General features: G+C 48.6%; 1 protein-coding gene across 1 annotated transcript in view; it reads right to left on the bottom strand.

Annotated features, from left to right (window-relative positions):
- LOC115086658 (cullin-9-like) overlaps positions 1-16,037 on the bottom strand; it is a 582,584-nt gene that overhangs the window by 503,663 nt on the left and 62,884 nt on the right. The window contains exon 5 of the mRNA XM_029592817.1: positions 10,367-10,502. Within this exon, the coding sequence (XP_029448677.1) occupies positions 10,367-10,502 (136 nt within the window). The remainder of the gene's footprint in view (positions 1-10,366; positions 10,503-16,037) is intronic.

Raw genomic sequence — 16,037 nt, 5'->3', positions numbered from 1 at the left:
CCGCTGTAACGCCAGCCGCACCGCCCTGGTCTCCAGACGGTTGATCGGCCAGGTCGCCTCTGTTGGGGACCACGTCCCCTGCGTTGCGCTTCGGTCGCAGACTGCGCCCCAGCCCACTAGGCTGGCATCGGTGGTGACCACCACCCAATTGGGAACATCGAGAGAGACTCCCTGAGCCAGATTCGTCGGGACCAGCCACCAGTCCAGACTGTCCCTGGTGACAGAGGGGAGAGGAAGGATCACCTGATAATCCTGGGACACCGGTTTCCACCTGGAGAGGAGGGACGCCTGCAGAGGACGCAGGCGCGCAAAAGCCCAGGGCACCATATCGATGGTGGACGCCATCACTCCCAGCAACTGCAGATAACAAGACCTAACAAGATCCATCAATGACTCCTATGCTAAGTAGCTGTATATAATGGACTCCATATTTATTTTGTTCTCTTGTATTTATAGAGAACTCCTTATTTACATTGTACACTTGTATATAATTATCCTCCTCTATCTCTTTTATTTCTTATAATCCCAGTTCATGATCCCTTGTTAATTGTAACTGCTTCTCTTCTCCACGTTTAGTTATGTTTTTGGTTATATTTCTGCACCCCTGTTTTCTGTAAACCGACATGATGAGAACGAGTTCTTGAATGCCGGTATAAAAAAACCTTAAATAAATAAAATAAATAAATAAAATAATTCCAGGAAGTGGGCTCCTGCAAAGCTGAAAAACGACAGACATGCTCCCGCAACGACTGAGCCTTGTCCGGGCGCAAGAACACCTTGCCCTGCAGCGTGTCGAAGCTGGCACCCAGGAAGTCCAGGCGCTGAGAAGGAACCAGAGAACTCTTGGCAAAGTTCACGACCCATCCCAGGGATTGCAGGACCTGGACCACCCTGGCCACCGATTCCTGTCTGTGGGCGAAGGACTTCGCTCGAATCAGCCAGTCGTCCAGATAGGGATGGACTAGAATTCCGTCCCTGCGGAGGGCCGCGGCGATGACAACCATTATCTTGGTGAAGGTGCGAGGTGCTGTCGCCAGACCGAACGGGAGAGCCGTGAACTGGAAGTGCTGACCCAGAACCTTGAAGCGGAGAAAACGACGATGCGCCGGCAGGATGGGAATGTGCAAATAGGCCTCCGTCAGATCCAAGGAGGCCAGAAATTCCCCTCGATGAACCGCCGCAATCACCGAGCGCAGCGTCTCCATGCGGAACCTGTTGACACGCAGAGACTTGTTGACTTCCTTGAGATCGAGAATGGGCTGGAAGGAACCGTCCTTCTTCGGCACGACGAAGTAGATAGAATAATGGCCCGAGCCCACCTCGCCGAAGGGGACGGGGGCAATGGCTCCTATGCTCTGTAACCGATCCAGAGTCTGCTGTATCGCCGCCCGCTTGAGGTCTGAGCCGCAGGGGGAGAAGAGGAACCGGTCTCTGGGAGGACGGGCAAACTCCAGAGCGTAGCCGTCCCTTATAGTGTCCAGAACCCACTGGTCTGCCGATATCTTTACCCACTCCCCGTAGAAATCCGCCAGGCGACCCCCTATCCTGGGCGTGGGGGAGTGGTGGCATCTGGCATCATTGGGACGACTTTGGCGGAGGAGTACCCCGTCCGGAGCCGTCACGCGTGGGGCGCCTACCCCGAAAGGACCGGGACCAGGTCTGGGGTCTGGAGGAGGCAGCACGGGTCCCCGGCTGCCTGTACGACCTATAGCGCCTCTGCGCTCTGGTTCTAGTCCGGGTAGACGCAAAAGCCCTGGAGGGTCGATGTCTGTCTTCAGGGAGTCGGTGGACCGCATTCTCCCCGAGAGATTTGATGATCTGATCCAAGTCATCTCCAAACAAGAATTTTCCGCGGAAGGGCAAAGACCCTAAGCTCGACTTAGAAGAAGCATCCGCCGCCCAGTTGCGGAGCCAAAGGAGCCTCCTAGCCGCCACCACCGATACCATGGAACGCGCCTGAACTCGGAAGAGATCATATAGGGCATCCGCCCCATAGGCTATCGCGGACTCCAGGCGGTCAGCCTGCGCGGCTTCGTCCGGTGGTAACGATTGAGAAGTCAGCAACTGTTGCACCCACCGGAGACTGGCCCGCTGAGCCAGCGAGGTACACATGACAGCCCGCATGCCCAAGGCGGAGACTTCAAAAACCTTCTTCAAGAATACTTCCAACTTGCGGTCCTGGGTATCACGGAGCGCTGTGCCGCCCGTGACCGGGATCGTCGTCCTCTTGGTGACCGCCGAGACGGCCAAATCCACCTTGAGAACCCTAATAAGATCCAAGAAGTCTTCTGGCAGCGGGTACAACTTCTCCATGGCACGAGTGACCTTAAACGAGGCTTCCGGGGTATCCCACTCCCTGGTGAAAAGCTGCAGGAAGGACTCATGGATGGGAAATGCCCGAGGCCTAGGACGCAGGGCAGCGAGCACCGGGTCCCCCTTCCTGGCCGAAGTGGTGACGGCGGGCGCCACCGGGAGCGGCGGATCCGGAGGAGGATCAAGATCCAGTTCCACAAGGATCTGCTGTATCAGATCACTCAGCTCGTCCCGCTGGAAAATCCGTAGTGCCAGCGGATCATCCCCTTCCGAAGGCAGCTCCGAGAGCGCAGGGTCCGCAAAATCGGTGCCGCAGCTCCCGTGGCAGCCCGAGGACGCGGAAGAGGAGCTGGGGCCCCGGACACCGACCCAACCAGGTCGGGGGGCGTCCCAGGAGGAACCACAGGCACCCGAGGAGTCTTCGCCGGTGGGGGGTGAGGGCCCAGATCCCCGGGAGCCCCCAAACCCTGCAGGTACGCACTATGCATCAGTAAACTGAACTCGGGTGAAAAACGAGGCAAGCTGGGAGGGGGGTCCGAGGAAAGTCTCCGATGACCCAGGGTTGGCCAAGCCCCCCTCCGGGGATAAATTCGGGGGGGGGAAACCTCCCGAAAATCCCTCCGCTCAGACACAGCTTCCACAGCAGCAAGATGCCGCGAAAGTAAAATGGCCGCCGTTCCCGCCAACAGCGGCGAAGTGGCCGGCCCGCGCCGCCCCTGCCGGGGGGAAGGGAGAGAGGAAAAAGCGTCTGCCGGCTGCGAGGTGCCTTCCCCACCTGGGAGACACCTCGCGCAGATCCCCTCCCTTGAGATCCGGGACCCCGGCTCGCCGCAGGCCGCGCAACGAGGCAGCCGCGGCATAATAAAGAAACGGCGGAAGCAGGCAACAAAGCCTCGGGGGGGGGGGCCCAGGGGCACTAAGAAGGTGCCGCGGGGGGGCCGGAGGGCCTACACAACCCGCCAAAGAGATCCCTGCAGCGCCGACAAAAAAGATACCAAACGGGCCAAAGACCGCGAAAACGAAAAAAAAAAAGGCCGCAAAGCCGCGGGATCGCCTGTCCCCACGTGGCAAGCCGGCCTCACCGGCGGCCACGGGGCACCAACACCCTGTGAAGAAAAATACCTGAAAAGGAAAAATAACACAGGGGAACAAAAACCAAACTTACCCCATGAACGGAGGGAGGAACAGAGAAGGCAGAAAGACACGCCTCCAAACAAGAGAACTTTTTTTTTTTTTTTTCAAAGAATTTAAACTTTAACTTGATTCAAAAGAGCTCAATACCAAGAAAACATGACAGTAAGACAGAGAAAGAAACAAAGAGAAATTCTGATAAAGGATCCTGTCAGCCTGGGGAGACCGTGGATCCCCCAACTCTCATCTGCTGGAGTCAGAAAGATACTGAGCTCCAGCAGAGGGAGCACTGGCTTATACTGGTGACGTCCCTCGAAGTCTGTTCTGACTCCATCTGCTGGACGGGGGACATAACCCACCGTCTGGACTGATCCTGGTACGTACAGGGAATTCCTAACATTCTGTTTGCTTTTTTGACTGCCACAGCACACTGAGCCGACGATTTCAATGTGTTATCCACTATGACACCTAGATCTCTTTCTTGGGTGGTAGCTCCTAATATGGAACCTAACATTGTGTGATTACAGTGAGGGTTAATTTTCCCTGTGTGGATCAGTTTTATATTCTGCAGAATGTGCGTGCTACTTGATTACATGAAGTCTTTGACATATATATATATATATATAAAAAGGTCTCTAAGATGCCTATTAAGTGAATATCATCATCGAGTGCCATTCACTCGAACTCGACACAAATTGTGGAGCGAAGCGCAAGGCACAATTATATATCAGATAGAAAGGCGAATGTGTGCGGTGACGCTGGAGTGGTCGGATGAACTTTGTTCTTGAGTGTAACTTTTATTTTTTAAGGGGTGAATGAATTTGAATGCAGAGCACATTGAAAATGAGGATTATAATTCAGCTGCCTGGTACTCTAAGAAGAACAGTATTTGTACGCTACTGGCATTCATTAGCCCGCTTTACTATCGCGCAGCACGCAGTTTCCTTTCCATTTTCTGTACACTCTAAGTCACCCATCGTATTGTTTAGGTTTCTGGCATAGGCACCCAGACATGTAAATGTTTTACTTTTCACACTCCTCTTACTGGTAGTTGGGTCAGTTTTCCCCACAGCGGCCTAGTCATGATGATCTGATTTCCCTTCTTTAAAAGTATGCTTTGTGCATGCCCAGCTCGGAGCCATGCGCTCCTGAGTGACTGATTGAAAACTGCTCTGTTTGCTGTTTATAAGCTAGCACCGGCAGTCTGCTTAAGGTGAAGCCCATCTCATCGGTAAAGCCCTCTGTGCGCCATCGTGTCATCCACGCACTGAGACTGCGGAGCTCCTCCTGCCTCTAGAGTCCTGCATGGGCAGCGGGGAGCAGTTCCAAGATTACTACCCTGGAAGCTCTGGAGTTTACCACCTAAAAGTCTGTTTAGCTTGTAGAATCTCTCTCCTGCATCTTCCTGTGTCACAGGTACCCACATGTACCACGACAGCCGGCTCCTCCCCAGCACGCTCTCAATCCTGTTCATTTATGTAAATGCTTTACATGCCCTTATTCCATGTGAAGTTCACAAGATCATAACAGTTTACATATAAACATTCATAGATAAAATTAACATAAACTCCCATATAATATAAACGATTCCAGGAGGTTATTTTTCATAGCATCTTATTTATCAATCATATCTAGGGGATGTGTGAGATCCGCTATCTTGTCACTGAGTGATCTTCAGCACCGCTATCCACCCAACTATCTCTATCCATAGTGCCTGAATCTCCAACAAGGGCAGTGCTAGTCCTGCCTCTTGGACATTATAGTGCTGTGTGGCAGGAAGAGGTCTCGGTTTCAGCAGCAGAGAGAGGCCGGCAAAGCTCTGCAGTGCATCCCTGCGTCTCCCTCAGCTCCAGCCCAGCTGAAGGTCTCCTCTGCAATTCTCTCTCTCAGCGCCTCCGGGTCAGACCTCTCCCCAGCTAGAGAAGGGTGGAGGGTCCCCAGCTTGCTGGCTGCATGCTTTTATTTTTAAATTCAGGAATTGAAAACTTCCCAACAATTTAAGGCTGTATTGGATTTACTCAAAGAAAAAGAAATGTAATAACCTTTGAAAGAGCAGAGAGAATTTAAGCCTAAGTGTCAGGTCTGCGTGCTGATGAGGATTACCTATCACAAAAGAGGGAGTGAATCTATGAAACGAAGGCAGAATAGAGAGGAAAGGTCAGAATCCAACAGGTACTGACAAGAACGGGAGAAGTTAGATAAGGGAGAGAAAGCTACATAAATAGCTTAACTAGAAAGGCCCCACTGCAAAGACACTCCAGCACTTTCTAAACCAGATAAGAAAAACGTAGCGCAGAAAGGAGCCTAGGCTCCCAGCAAGAGGAGTTTGGAGGAATGGCTGTGAATGCTAGAAGACGGGAGTCCCATGGAGCAGTTTGGAGGAATGGCTGTGAATGCTAGAAGACGGGGGGTCCCATGGAGCAGTTTGGAGGAATGGCTGTGAATGCTAGAAGATGGGGGTCCCATGGAGCAGTTTGGAGGAGTGACTGTGAATGCTAGAAGATGGGGGTCCCATGGAGCAGTTTGGAGGAATGGCTGTGAATGCTAGAAGATGGGGGGTTCCATGGAGCAGTTTGGAGGAGTGACTGTGAATGCTAGAAGATGGGGGTCCCATGGAGCAGTTTGGAGGAGTGACTGTGAATGCTAGAAGATGGTGGTCCCATGGAGCAGTTTGGAGGAATGGCTGTGAATGCTAGAAGATATGGGTCCCATGGAGCAGTTTGGAGGAGTGACTGTGAATGCTAGAAGATGGGGGTCCCATGGAGCAGTTTGGAGGAATGGCTGTGAATGCTAGAAGATGGGGGTCCCATGGAGCAGTTTGGAGGAGTGACTGTGAATGCTAGAAGATGGGTCCCATGGAGCAGTTTGGAGGAGTGACTGTGAATGCTAGAAGATGGGGGTCCCATGGAGCAGTTTGGAGGAGTGACTGTGAATGCTAGAAGATGGGGGTCCCATGGAGCAGTTTGGAGGAGTGACTGTGAATGCTAGAAGATGGGGGTCCCATGGAGCAGTTTGGAGGAATGGCTGTGAATGCTAGAAGATAGGGGTCCCATGGAGCAGTTTGGAGGAATGGCTGTGAATGCTAGAAGATGGGGGTCCCATGGAGCAGTTTGGAGGAGTGACTGTGAATGCTAGAAGATAGGGGTCCCATGGAGCAGTTTGGAGGAATGGCTGTGAATGCTAGAAGATGGGGGTCCTATGGAGCAGTTTGGAGGAATGGCTGAGAATGCTAGAAGATGAGGGTCCCATGGAGCAGTTTGGAGGAGTGACTGTGAATGCTAGAAGATGGGGGTCCCATGGAGCGGTTTGGAGGAGTGACTGTGAATGCTAGAAGATAGGGGTCCCATGGAGCAGTTTGGAGGAATGGCTGTGAATGCTAGAAGATGGGGGTCCCATGGAGCAGTTTGGAGGAGTGACTGTGAATGCTAGAAGATGGGGGTCCCATGGAGCAGTTTGGAGGAATGGCTGTGAATGCTAGAAGATAGGGGTCCCATGGAGCAGTTTGGAGGAGTGACTGTGAATGCTAGAAGATAGGGGTCCCATGGAGCAGTTTGGAGGAGTGTTGCTATAAGCTGGAGATGTCCTGAATGGTGAGAAGTGATGCTGCTGAGCCCGTATGACTATCCTGAAATAAAGCCTTCATTTTTCCACATTTTTGAATACTTCTACCCTTTCATGTCTCAGAAGACCCCTAAAGTATCATTGCTAATGCTGAGGGTCAATCAAGTTGTTATGCCTAAACATTCAGGCAACAGGAAAAGTCTTGCAGAAAAGAAAAGTGCACAGAGCGAACAGGCCTCTGACGGGGAAGACGTCATGGCTGAGTCAACCCTGACTCCAGATGTTCTACAGGCCATTAAGGGAGCGATGAACACGCAGGAAAAATACATTCTTCCTTGGATAAGCTGCAATTAGTGGTTGAGAAAGTAGCTAACCTGGGAGAAACTTCAGTGAGTGGACATGGTTGAGAAGAGAATGGAGGAGCTGGAAAAGCCCCTAACAGAGGCAGCAGAAAATCTGATGTGGTAGAACAAAGTGCTCCAAGAAAAGCACAATGACCTTGAAAACTGCAGCACTTTCTTTGCAAAATGGAGCCGTGAAATCTTAAAAATGAAGATGGACTGGCTCAGAGAATTCTGGCACCCAGAGATGGAGCCCAAAATCAGCCTCAGATAGTGGTGATGCAAATTCACAAGGAAAGCAGGAGAGATTACTTACCAAAATGCGGAATATATGCGTTCCAAGATTTCTCTGCCGAGTAGGGAATGTCCTGCCCACGTGACCACTGGAGGGGACATGGGCTTACTGTGCATTGAGGTAGCCAAGGGAGGAATTTGACTGGTGCGGCATGCACCTGCATTCAAAAGGGTGTCTGCCTTTTTTTTTTTTTTTCCGGGTTTTATTTCTGGTCAAGTTGGGGTTTTTTTGTTGTTGTTCTTTTTTCTATTCTTTACTCTGCTGCAATGTTTTCCTTGATCAGCACTGTCCTGGATGCAACATCAGGCTTCCTGTGAAAGCGTTGATGTCCCCCAACACAGTCCCGTGTTTTGCCCAAAGGCTACTTTGGGAGAGAAGAGGCAAACAGTAATTTGAAAACAAACATACCAGTAAGGTGGGTATAGGAGCTCTTCTGTTTTGGGGGACATCAACACTATTAAAGTTCACTAAATTGACAGTAGGAGTCTCTCATAAAATAACTCATCTACGACTGACCTTTTGGAAACGTGTTCCTTCTTGGTGAGGACTGTAATGCTAATACCATACTTCCTTCTCTTTAATTTGTGATTCCTCAAGCATAGTTCCTTCTCCCTATTGTTGCATGCTTAGTGCTTATCTACATAGAAATGGGGACAAGGCAGACCTGGGAACATATAGACTGATATCTATAGCAAGATACCCTAAAAAGAATATTCCGGATGATGATCAAATTAACAGATTATCGATTCCTATAGTTCACCAAGTCCAAAATCTAAAGATCGTTATAGATACTACTCTCTCACTGCATCCTCACATGAACAAGCTTGTTCAAAATGCATATTATAAACTTCACAAGATATGGAGAGCTCGCCCTTATATTGAGGAACATGACCTAAAAACCATAGTCCATTCTTTAATAACGACACCGCTGGACTATTGTACGTGCAGTTCTTTGGGCTTCCAAAGACTACCCTACAAGCTCTTCAATTTGCTCAAAATTCAGCAGCCAGAATAATCTCAGGGACCCCTCTGCAAGAGCACATTACTCCACTATCGGTATGATACCACTGGTTACCCAGAGGATGGAGAATTAAGTTTTGAATCCTGTTGTTTGTCTTTAAAGATTTACATGGGCTTATGTCTCCTTCCTTTAACTCGGGCCTTAAACCTTTAGCAACCTACACGAACACTACGATCAGCCTCGCAATCGACATTAGACATCCCCTCTTTTAAACATTTTAGACTTGACGAATCATGGGAAAGGCTACTTACAGTCCAGGGCCCCTTACCTTGGAATACCTTACCCACTGAGACTAAGAAAGAGACTTCCTTGATGAAGTTCAGGGAGCTAGTTAAAACCCTTTATTTTAAAATCTTAATATTCATCCTGGCATAATCTATTTTAATAGATTGGTCTTAGTTTAATACTGCTGCTGGGAACATTTCCTTGTAGTTTTAAAAAAGGTGCTGTGGTATTTCTGGTGACAAATACAAGATAAAAAGATGCAAGAAGGTGTGAGCTTATAATGCATTAAGTTAACAATGCAATGATTGATATTTTCTCTTTTACATTAATTTTTATTTCTGGTTTTACATAATGTTTCATCATAATTTAACTTACTATGAATGTCTCTTGTAAATCACCTAGGATGTAGATGGGTGGTCTATAAATTGTAAAATAAATAAATATCTTTGCAGAACGTGGATATAAAAACCTTAGCAAAGATTCTGCAGCTGAAATTGGAGTACCTTATGCCCTTGATTATTCACACGGACCAAACAAGGTTCACAAAGGTGGCATCGATCCATAAATATTACTAGAAGGCTTTTTATTCTATTGCAGATTTAAAAATCACGTAAATTGGTAAGAGCAATTATTGCCTTGGATACAAACAAGGCTTTTGACAGGATCCAGTGGCCATTGAAGAATTTAATTGCTGGATTAGGCCCATGCGGTGCTAGGCAGGGCTGTCCTCTGTACCGGCAATACAACTGCATGCAGAAGACGTTAGGGCGAGTGCTGGTATCTGGGGCACATTTTTTATATTTGTCTCAACTGGAGGTGTCCAACCCCTGTTTGGTGAAGCTATTGGATATCAGATGAATTATGAGAAGTCTAAATTGCTTTTTACTGGGGATAATGTCCATATGCCCAGAGGACTGAGTCAGTTCTGTAGCGTATCAGATGGTTTTACCTGCCTCATAGATGAAGTGTCTCTCGCAAACTTTGCAATCTCTACAAGCTTAACTATATTCCAGCACTGGATAAAATTAGGAAGGATCTGCAGGCATGCCCAAGAGATAAACATCCCCTGCTCGGCTGTATATGCTTTCCTCTCCCTCAGAGAGCCCCTGTGCTTGTCCCATGTTTTCTCGAATTCAGACACTGTCCCCGGCTCCACCTTCTCCACTGGGAAACTAATGCATGCATTCATTACCCTCTCTGCAAAGAAACATTTCCTTTATTAATCCTTAGTCTTCTCTCTCTCACCCTCAGCTCATCACCCTGCCTCCCGGGCACTTCCCTGACTATATTTACATGTCTCTATCATATCGCCCCATCCTCTCTCTCCTCCACAGTATACAGGTCAGGAGGACAGTGGCCTTTTATTCTCTAGTCCCGTGATCATTTTAGTAGTTAGCAATTCCACCCGATTTATATTCTTTGTCACAAGCAACACTCCCAACGCAGCCTCTTCCAGCAGCACCCCAAACCTGCTCTCACCTGTTGACACTTTCAGATTTTCTGGCACATTGCAGACCTTTTCCCGACTTTCCTCTTCAGCCTGCTCCCCAGAACCAATTATCTCCACCATGTACCAGTGAACCCAGTATGTCCTTCCAGTAGAATGCCACAGAACCTGCACAGAAGGGAGAAACATACTGAGATGGTAAGTTAAGCAAAGAAATTCTCTTACCTGTTCATTCACCTCCATGAGCCCTTTTGTCCCATTCTGGGCTGATTCCTCCTAACTCTACATCTCCTTAGTAGCTTTTACCTATTGCAAAGATTTTGCCTATTCCCACCAGAATAAGCTTTCGTCCCGCAGTAATAAAAAATTACTTTCTGTAAAGGAGCAGAGCAGTCCAAAATGATATCTGAAGCCTGCGAGAGCCAGAGGAAACAGGTTAATAAAGGTTCCTCTTTACACACCTTCGAGAAATTTGGACTAAGACAGAAGCAGAGCAATCCTAACTTCCCACAGCCTGTAAAACGTTTCTTCTAAACGAATCATCTCAAGGGTCTTGCCTGTCATGATTCCCTAAGCTTTTCTCTCCTTCCTGCCTGAAGCCCCTCAGTACCCCTTCTCCCTCTAAAGGCTGCACCTTTTTTAAATGTTGCTGTGATCTGGGCCCCCTTCACTGGCTGGTTTATGATAAGTTCCCGTGAAGTCTAACAATACTTCAGAGCCAGCTCTGTTCCATGCATCAATCCCTGCAAGTAAACTAAACAGCATGGCGATGGGATAAATACAGCTGAATAATTTCATGAAAGAGGAAATCTCAAGGCATACTTCCTTCATGAAGAAGGGCATGCAGGGCTCACAACTTTGGCTGACAAGGAGTGTCCCCCTCCTGCAGGGGACCTTACTGGGCCATGCTCTGCCTACTCTAGCCACTGCCTTGAAAGGCTGCATGACTCAGTAAGGCCAGTCCTATAAGAACCTCCCTTACAAATTCCTCGGTGCTTCATCATCGGCATCTCGGCTGCCTGCTCTGGCCAGCCTTGCACATGTTCTTGTTTCCTTGTGCCCTTGGAGGCTCTCTCGCCTTGCCTTGCCTTGTTTCCTTGTGCCCTTAAGAGGCTCTCTCGCCTTGCCTTGTTTCCTTGTGCCCTTGGAGGCTCTCTCGCCTTGCCTTGTTTCCTTGTGCTCTCTCGCCTTGCCTTGTTTCCTTGTGCTCTCTCGCCTTGCCTTGTTTCCTTGTGCTCTCTCGCCTTGCCTTGTTTCCTTGTGCTCTCTCACCTTGCCTTGTTTCCTTGTGCCCTTGGAGGCTCTCTCGCCTTGCCTTGTTTCCTTGTGCTCTCTCGCCTTGCCTTGTTTCCTTGTGCCCTTGGAGGCTCTCTCGCCTTGCCTTGTTTCCTTGTGCTCTCTCGCCTTGCCTTGTTTCCTTGTGCCCTTGGAGGCTCTCTCGCCTTGCCTTGTTTCCTTGTGCTCTCTCGCCTTGCCTTGTTTCCTTGTGCTCTCTCACCTTGCCTTGTTTCCTTGTGCCCTTGGAGGCTCTCTCGCCTTGCCTTGTTTCCTTGTGCTCTCTCGCCTTGCCTTGTTTCCTTGTGCCCTTGGAGGCTCTCTCGCCTTGCCTTGTTTCCTTGTGCTCTCTCGCCTTGCCTTGTTTCCTTGTGCTCTCTCGCCTTGCCTTGTTTCCTTGTGCCCTTGGAGGCTCTCTCGCCTTGCCTTGTTTCCTTGTGCTCTCTCGCCTTGCCTTGTTTCCTTGTGCTCTCTCGCCTTGCCTTGTTTCCTTGTGCTCTCTCGCCTTGCCTTGTTTCCTTGTGCTCTCTCACCTTGCCTTGTTTCCTTGTGCCCTTGGAGGCTCTCTCGCCTTGCCTTGTTTCCTTGTGCTCTCTCGCCTTGCCTTGTTTCCTTGTGCCCTTGGAGGCTCTCTCGCCTTGCCTTGTTTCCTTGTGCTCTCTCGCCTTGCCTTGTTTTCCTTGTGCTCTCTCGCCTTGCCTTGTTTCCTTGTGCCCTTGGAGGCTCTCTCGCCTTGCCTTGTTTCCTTGTGCTCTCTCGCCTCTTGCCTTGTTTCCTTGTGCCCTTGGAGGCTCTCTCGCCTTGCCTTGTTTCCTTGTGCTCTCTCGCCTTGCCTTGTTTCCTTGTGCTCTCTCGCCTTGCCTTGTTTCCTTGTGCCCTTGGAGGCTCTCTCGCCTTGCCTTGTTTCCTTGTGCTCTCTCGCCTTGCCTTGTTTCCTTGTGCTCTTGGAGGCTCTCTCGCCTTGCCTTGTTTCCTTGTGCTCTCTCGCCTTGCCTTGTTTCCTTGTGCTCTTGGAGGCTCTCTCGCCTTGCCTTGTTTCCTTGTGCTCTCTCACCTTGCCTTGTTTCCTTGTGCCCTTCGAGGCAAGGCAAGAGAGCCTCCATGGGCACAAGGAAACAAGGCAAGGCGAGAGAGCCTCCAAGGGCACAAGGAAACAAGGCAAGGCGAGAGAGCCTCCAAGGAAACAAGGCAAGGCGAGAGAGCCTCGAACCATGCTAATAATTAAACATGGGAAGAGATGGGAGACACTCTGAGTGTGAAGTAAGAAATAAGAGGGTAAAATATAAATGACAAAGGATCAGGTAAGATATCTGCACTCTTACATGCAAATATGCCCCTTTCCTCTTATGTTTCAATACTTCCCTTCCAGTGTGTGACATGGCATGTCTTCGCTCTTCTGATATGTTCCTCTCTAGAGATTTTCCCCATCTACAGAGATGTTATTTCTGCAAGCTATTATTCATATTCGTTTAATTTTACCATGCGCTTTACTACGCATTTAACACTTTATCAAGATCTCTTATACGCGTCATACGCTGCTGCTTACTCTAATGTGCAATCAATAATGCCCCTAGAGATATTATGCCATTAGTATAGTTTCATTAAATAGAGATCCATGAGATTTGTTCCTCAAGTTACAATAACCGTGTATCACATTGTCTTTTTCTGTTAATTTAAATTATATTATGTTTTAATTATTTAGCTTTCTCATATTAAGTTAATTTCTACTATGTTAAATTTTTCATTTATATGGCTTTGTTATTATTCTCTTAAGTTAAAATATTATTTGTAAAGCACTGCTGCTAATCGCTATGTTTATTTAGCGCTGTTGCGAAATATTGTTGAATGTGAACCAATGTGATGCTACTAAACGAATGTCGGTTTATAAAAGCTACAACTAAATAAATAAATATCTTCCAAGCATTCACACTCCATGGCAGGCAGTGGAGACAGAATTACTTGGCGGACAGGAGGTATTTTTCCACTGTCATCTATATATGTTTGTTTCCAGCCTTAAACCCTGCTCTGGATTTGAAACAACAAATCAAGCCTGTCAAATGTGTGTGATGTGAGAGTCTGCTGCTTTCACGATGGCTGAAGAGGTCACAAAGGCTTCAAATCAGATTCACAATATATAGAGAGGAAGGGAGGGACAGAGACAGAAGTACAGAAACGGGAGAGTGAGCAGCAACGCTTGCTCTAACTCACAGGAGGATACTGCAGTCTTCTACCTGCAATTCAGGCAAAAAAGTCTCCGGTGAGGAAGGAAAAAAAGAATGAGGAGGAGGAAAATAGTTAATATCCAAAAACAAACCCTATAATAAGTCCTCCAAATCATAAGCTAGTAATATTAGAAGGACTGGTCTCAAAGGTTCTCAGTATTACTAAATGCTCTTTTGACGATTATCTGTGAGCTGTAGGCATCCGTGGAAACCCTTTCACCCCAAAGTCAAGGGATTGGGAAACCTCCCTGCACTTCACCCAGCAAAGCACAGCAGAGCTGCTTACCTGTAACAGGTGTTCTCCTAGGACAGCAACAGGATGTCAGTCCTCACACATGGGTTACATCATTACATGGAGCCTGGCACGTGCCCAGCATGCCCCATGCAACGCGTCCACGTGGGGGTCTGTCTTCAGTCTCATAACATAGAATTATATATAAATCAACAAATAGGAGGGTGGGTTTCGTGAGGACTCACATCCTGTTGACCTCAGAGAACACCTGTTACAGGTAAGCAAATCTGCTTTCTCCGAGGACAAGGAGGATGGTGAATCCCTAGCTACAGGCTGCTTCCCAATATTAAAGGGGAACAATAGACACTTAAACCAGACTGTCTCCCCTCTGTTACCAACGGGCACAACAGCTGTGCTGTTGGTAAAACAGTGGGAGACAGCCTGAACCCAAACAATGGGTCCTAGGTGAGAGAGCTGGGTTCTACACCTCAAACAGATTCCGAAGGACAGACTGGTCAAACCTACTGTCACGTCAGCCATCCCTATCCAGACAATAGTGAGATGTGAATGTTTAGGGAGAACTCCACGTTGCAGCCTTGCAGACCTCCTCCATGGGCACTGCTCACAAGTGGGCCACTGACGCTGCCATGGCTCCGACAGAATGAGCCTGGACATGGCCACTAAGATGCAGCCCATCTTAGAAGAAGAAGATGCAATCTGCTAGCTAATTCAATAGTATCTGTTTGCCAATGCCCAACCTATTCCTATCAAAAGAAATAAAAAGTTGGATGAACTGTCTATGAGCTTCTGTCCGCTCCAAATAGAAGGATAAGACTCGCTTGCAGTCCAAAATGTGCAGGGCTCGTTCACGTTGGTGCAAATTGGACCTGGGAAAGAATGTTGGCAGGACAATGGACTGGTTAAGATGAAAGTCCATCACCACTTTAGGTAGGAACTTAGGGTGCGCACTCAATACCAGCTTGTCAGGATAAAACTTAGTGTAAGGTGAATAAGTCACTAAAGCCAGGAGCTCGCTGACCCTGCACACTGAGATGACTGCCACCAAAAATATGACCTTCCAGGTCAGGTTCTTCAGGTCACAGGTGTGCAGCAGCTCAAAAGGAGCTTTCTTCAGCTGAGCTAATACCACATTGAGGTCTCAAGACACAGCAGGACGCCTTAGGACAGGCTTCAACTGAAGCAGGCCCCGCATGAAGCGTACAACTATAAGCTGTACAGAAATGGGCGTATCTACACCGCGGTGTTATGTGCCAACTGCCCTGAGATAAACTCTAACAGAGTTGGGTTTTTAAGCCAGCTTCCGATAGGTGTAGAATTCAAGCAGTTTTTGTGTGGGGCAGGAGAACAGATCTAGGGTCTTATGCTCACACCACAAGGAAAAAAACTCCTCCACTTCAGTCCATAGGACTTTCTAGTGGAAGGCTTTCTAGAAGACACCAGGACCTGAGACACACCCTCCGAGATATCAAATGTTTGCAGAATCAGCCTCTCAACATCCAGGCTGTGAGTGATAGGGCCTGGAGATTGGGATGTCACAAACTGCCTCGATCTTGCATGATGAGATCTGGGGAAGACCCCAGACTGATCGGGCTCCAGATGGACAACTCCCGTAGGAGTGGAAACCAGAATTGTCTTGGCCAATAAGGGGCTATGAGGATCCTAGTCACCTTGTCCTCATGAAGCTTCAAGAGAGTCTTTGCCACTAAGGGAATTGGAGGATACAGCTTTCAGAAGACCTTTGCCCCAGTGTCGGGCAAGGGCGTCCAACGCTGATTTGCCATCTGTCGTGTATAGGGAGCAGAATTGAAGCACCTTTCTGTTGCAAGAGGACATAAAGAGATCCATGTCTGGGTTCCCCCAGAGGCCAAATATCTGATTTATAACCCCCTGGGTCCAGGGACCACTCGTGGGGTCTGAAGGCATGGCTCAGTCTGCCCTCTAAAACATTCTCCA

Source organism: Rhinatrema bivittatum, chromosome 3 (assembly GCF_901001135.1).
Source record: "Rhinatrema bivittatum chromosome 3, aRhiBiv1.1, whole genome shotgun sequence".
Lineage (NCBI taxonomy): Eukaryota > Metazoa > Chordata > Amphibia > Gymnophiona > Rhinatrematidae > Rhinatrema > Rhinatrema bivittatum.
The sequence above is the reverse complement of the archived record's forward strand: the minus strand, read 5'-3'. Positions and strand labels throughout refer to the sequence as shown.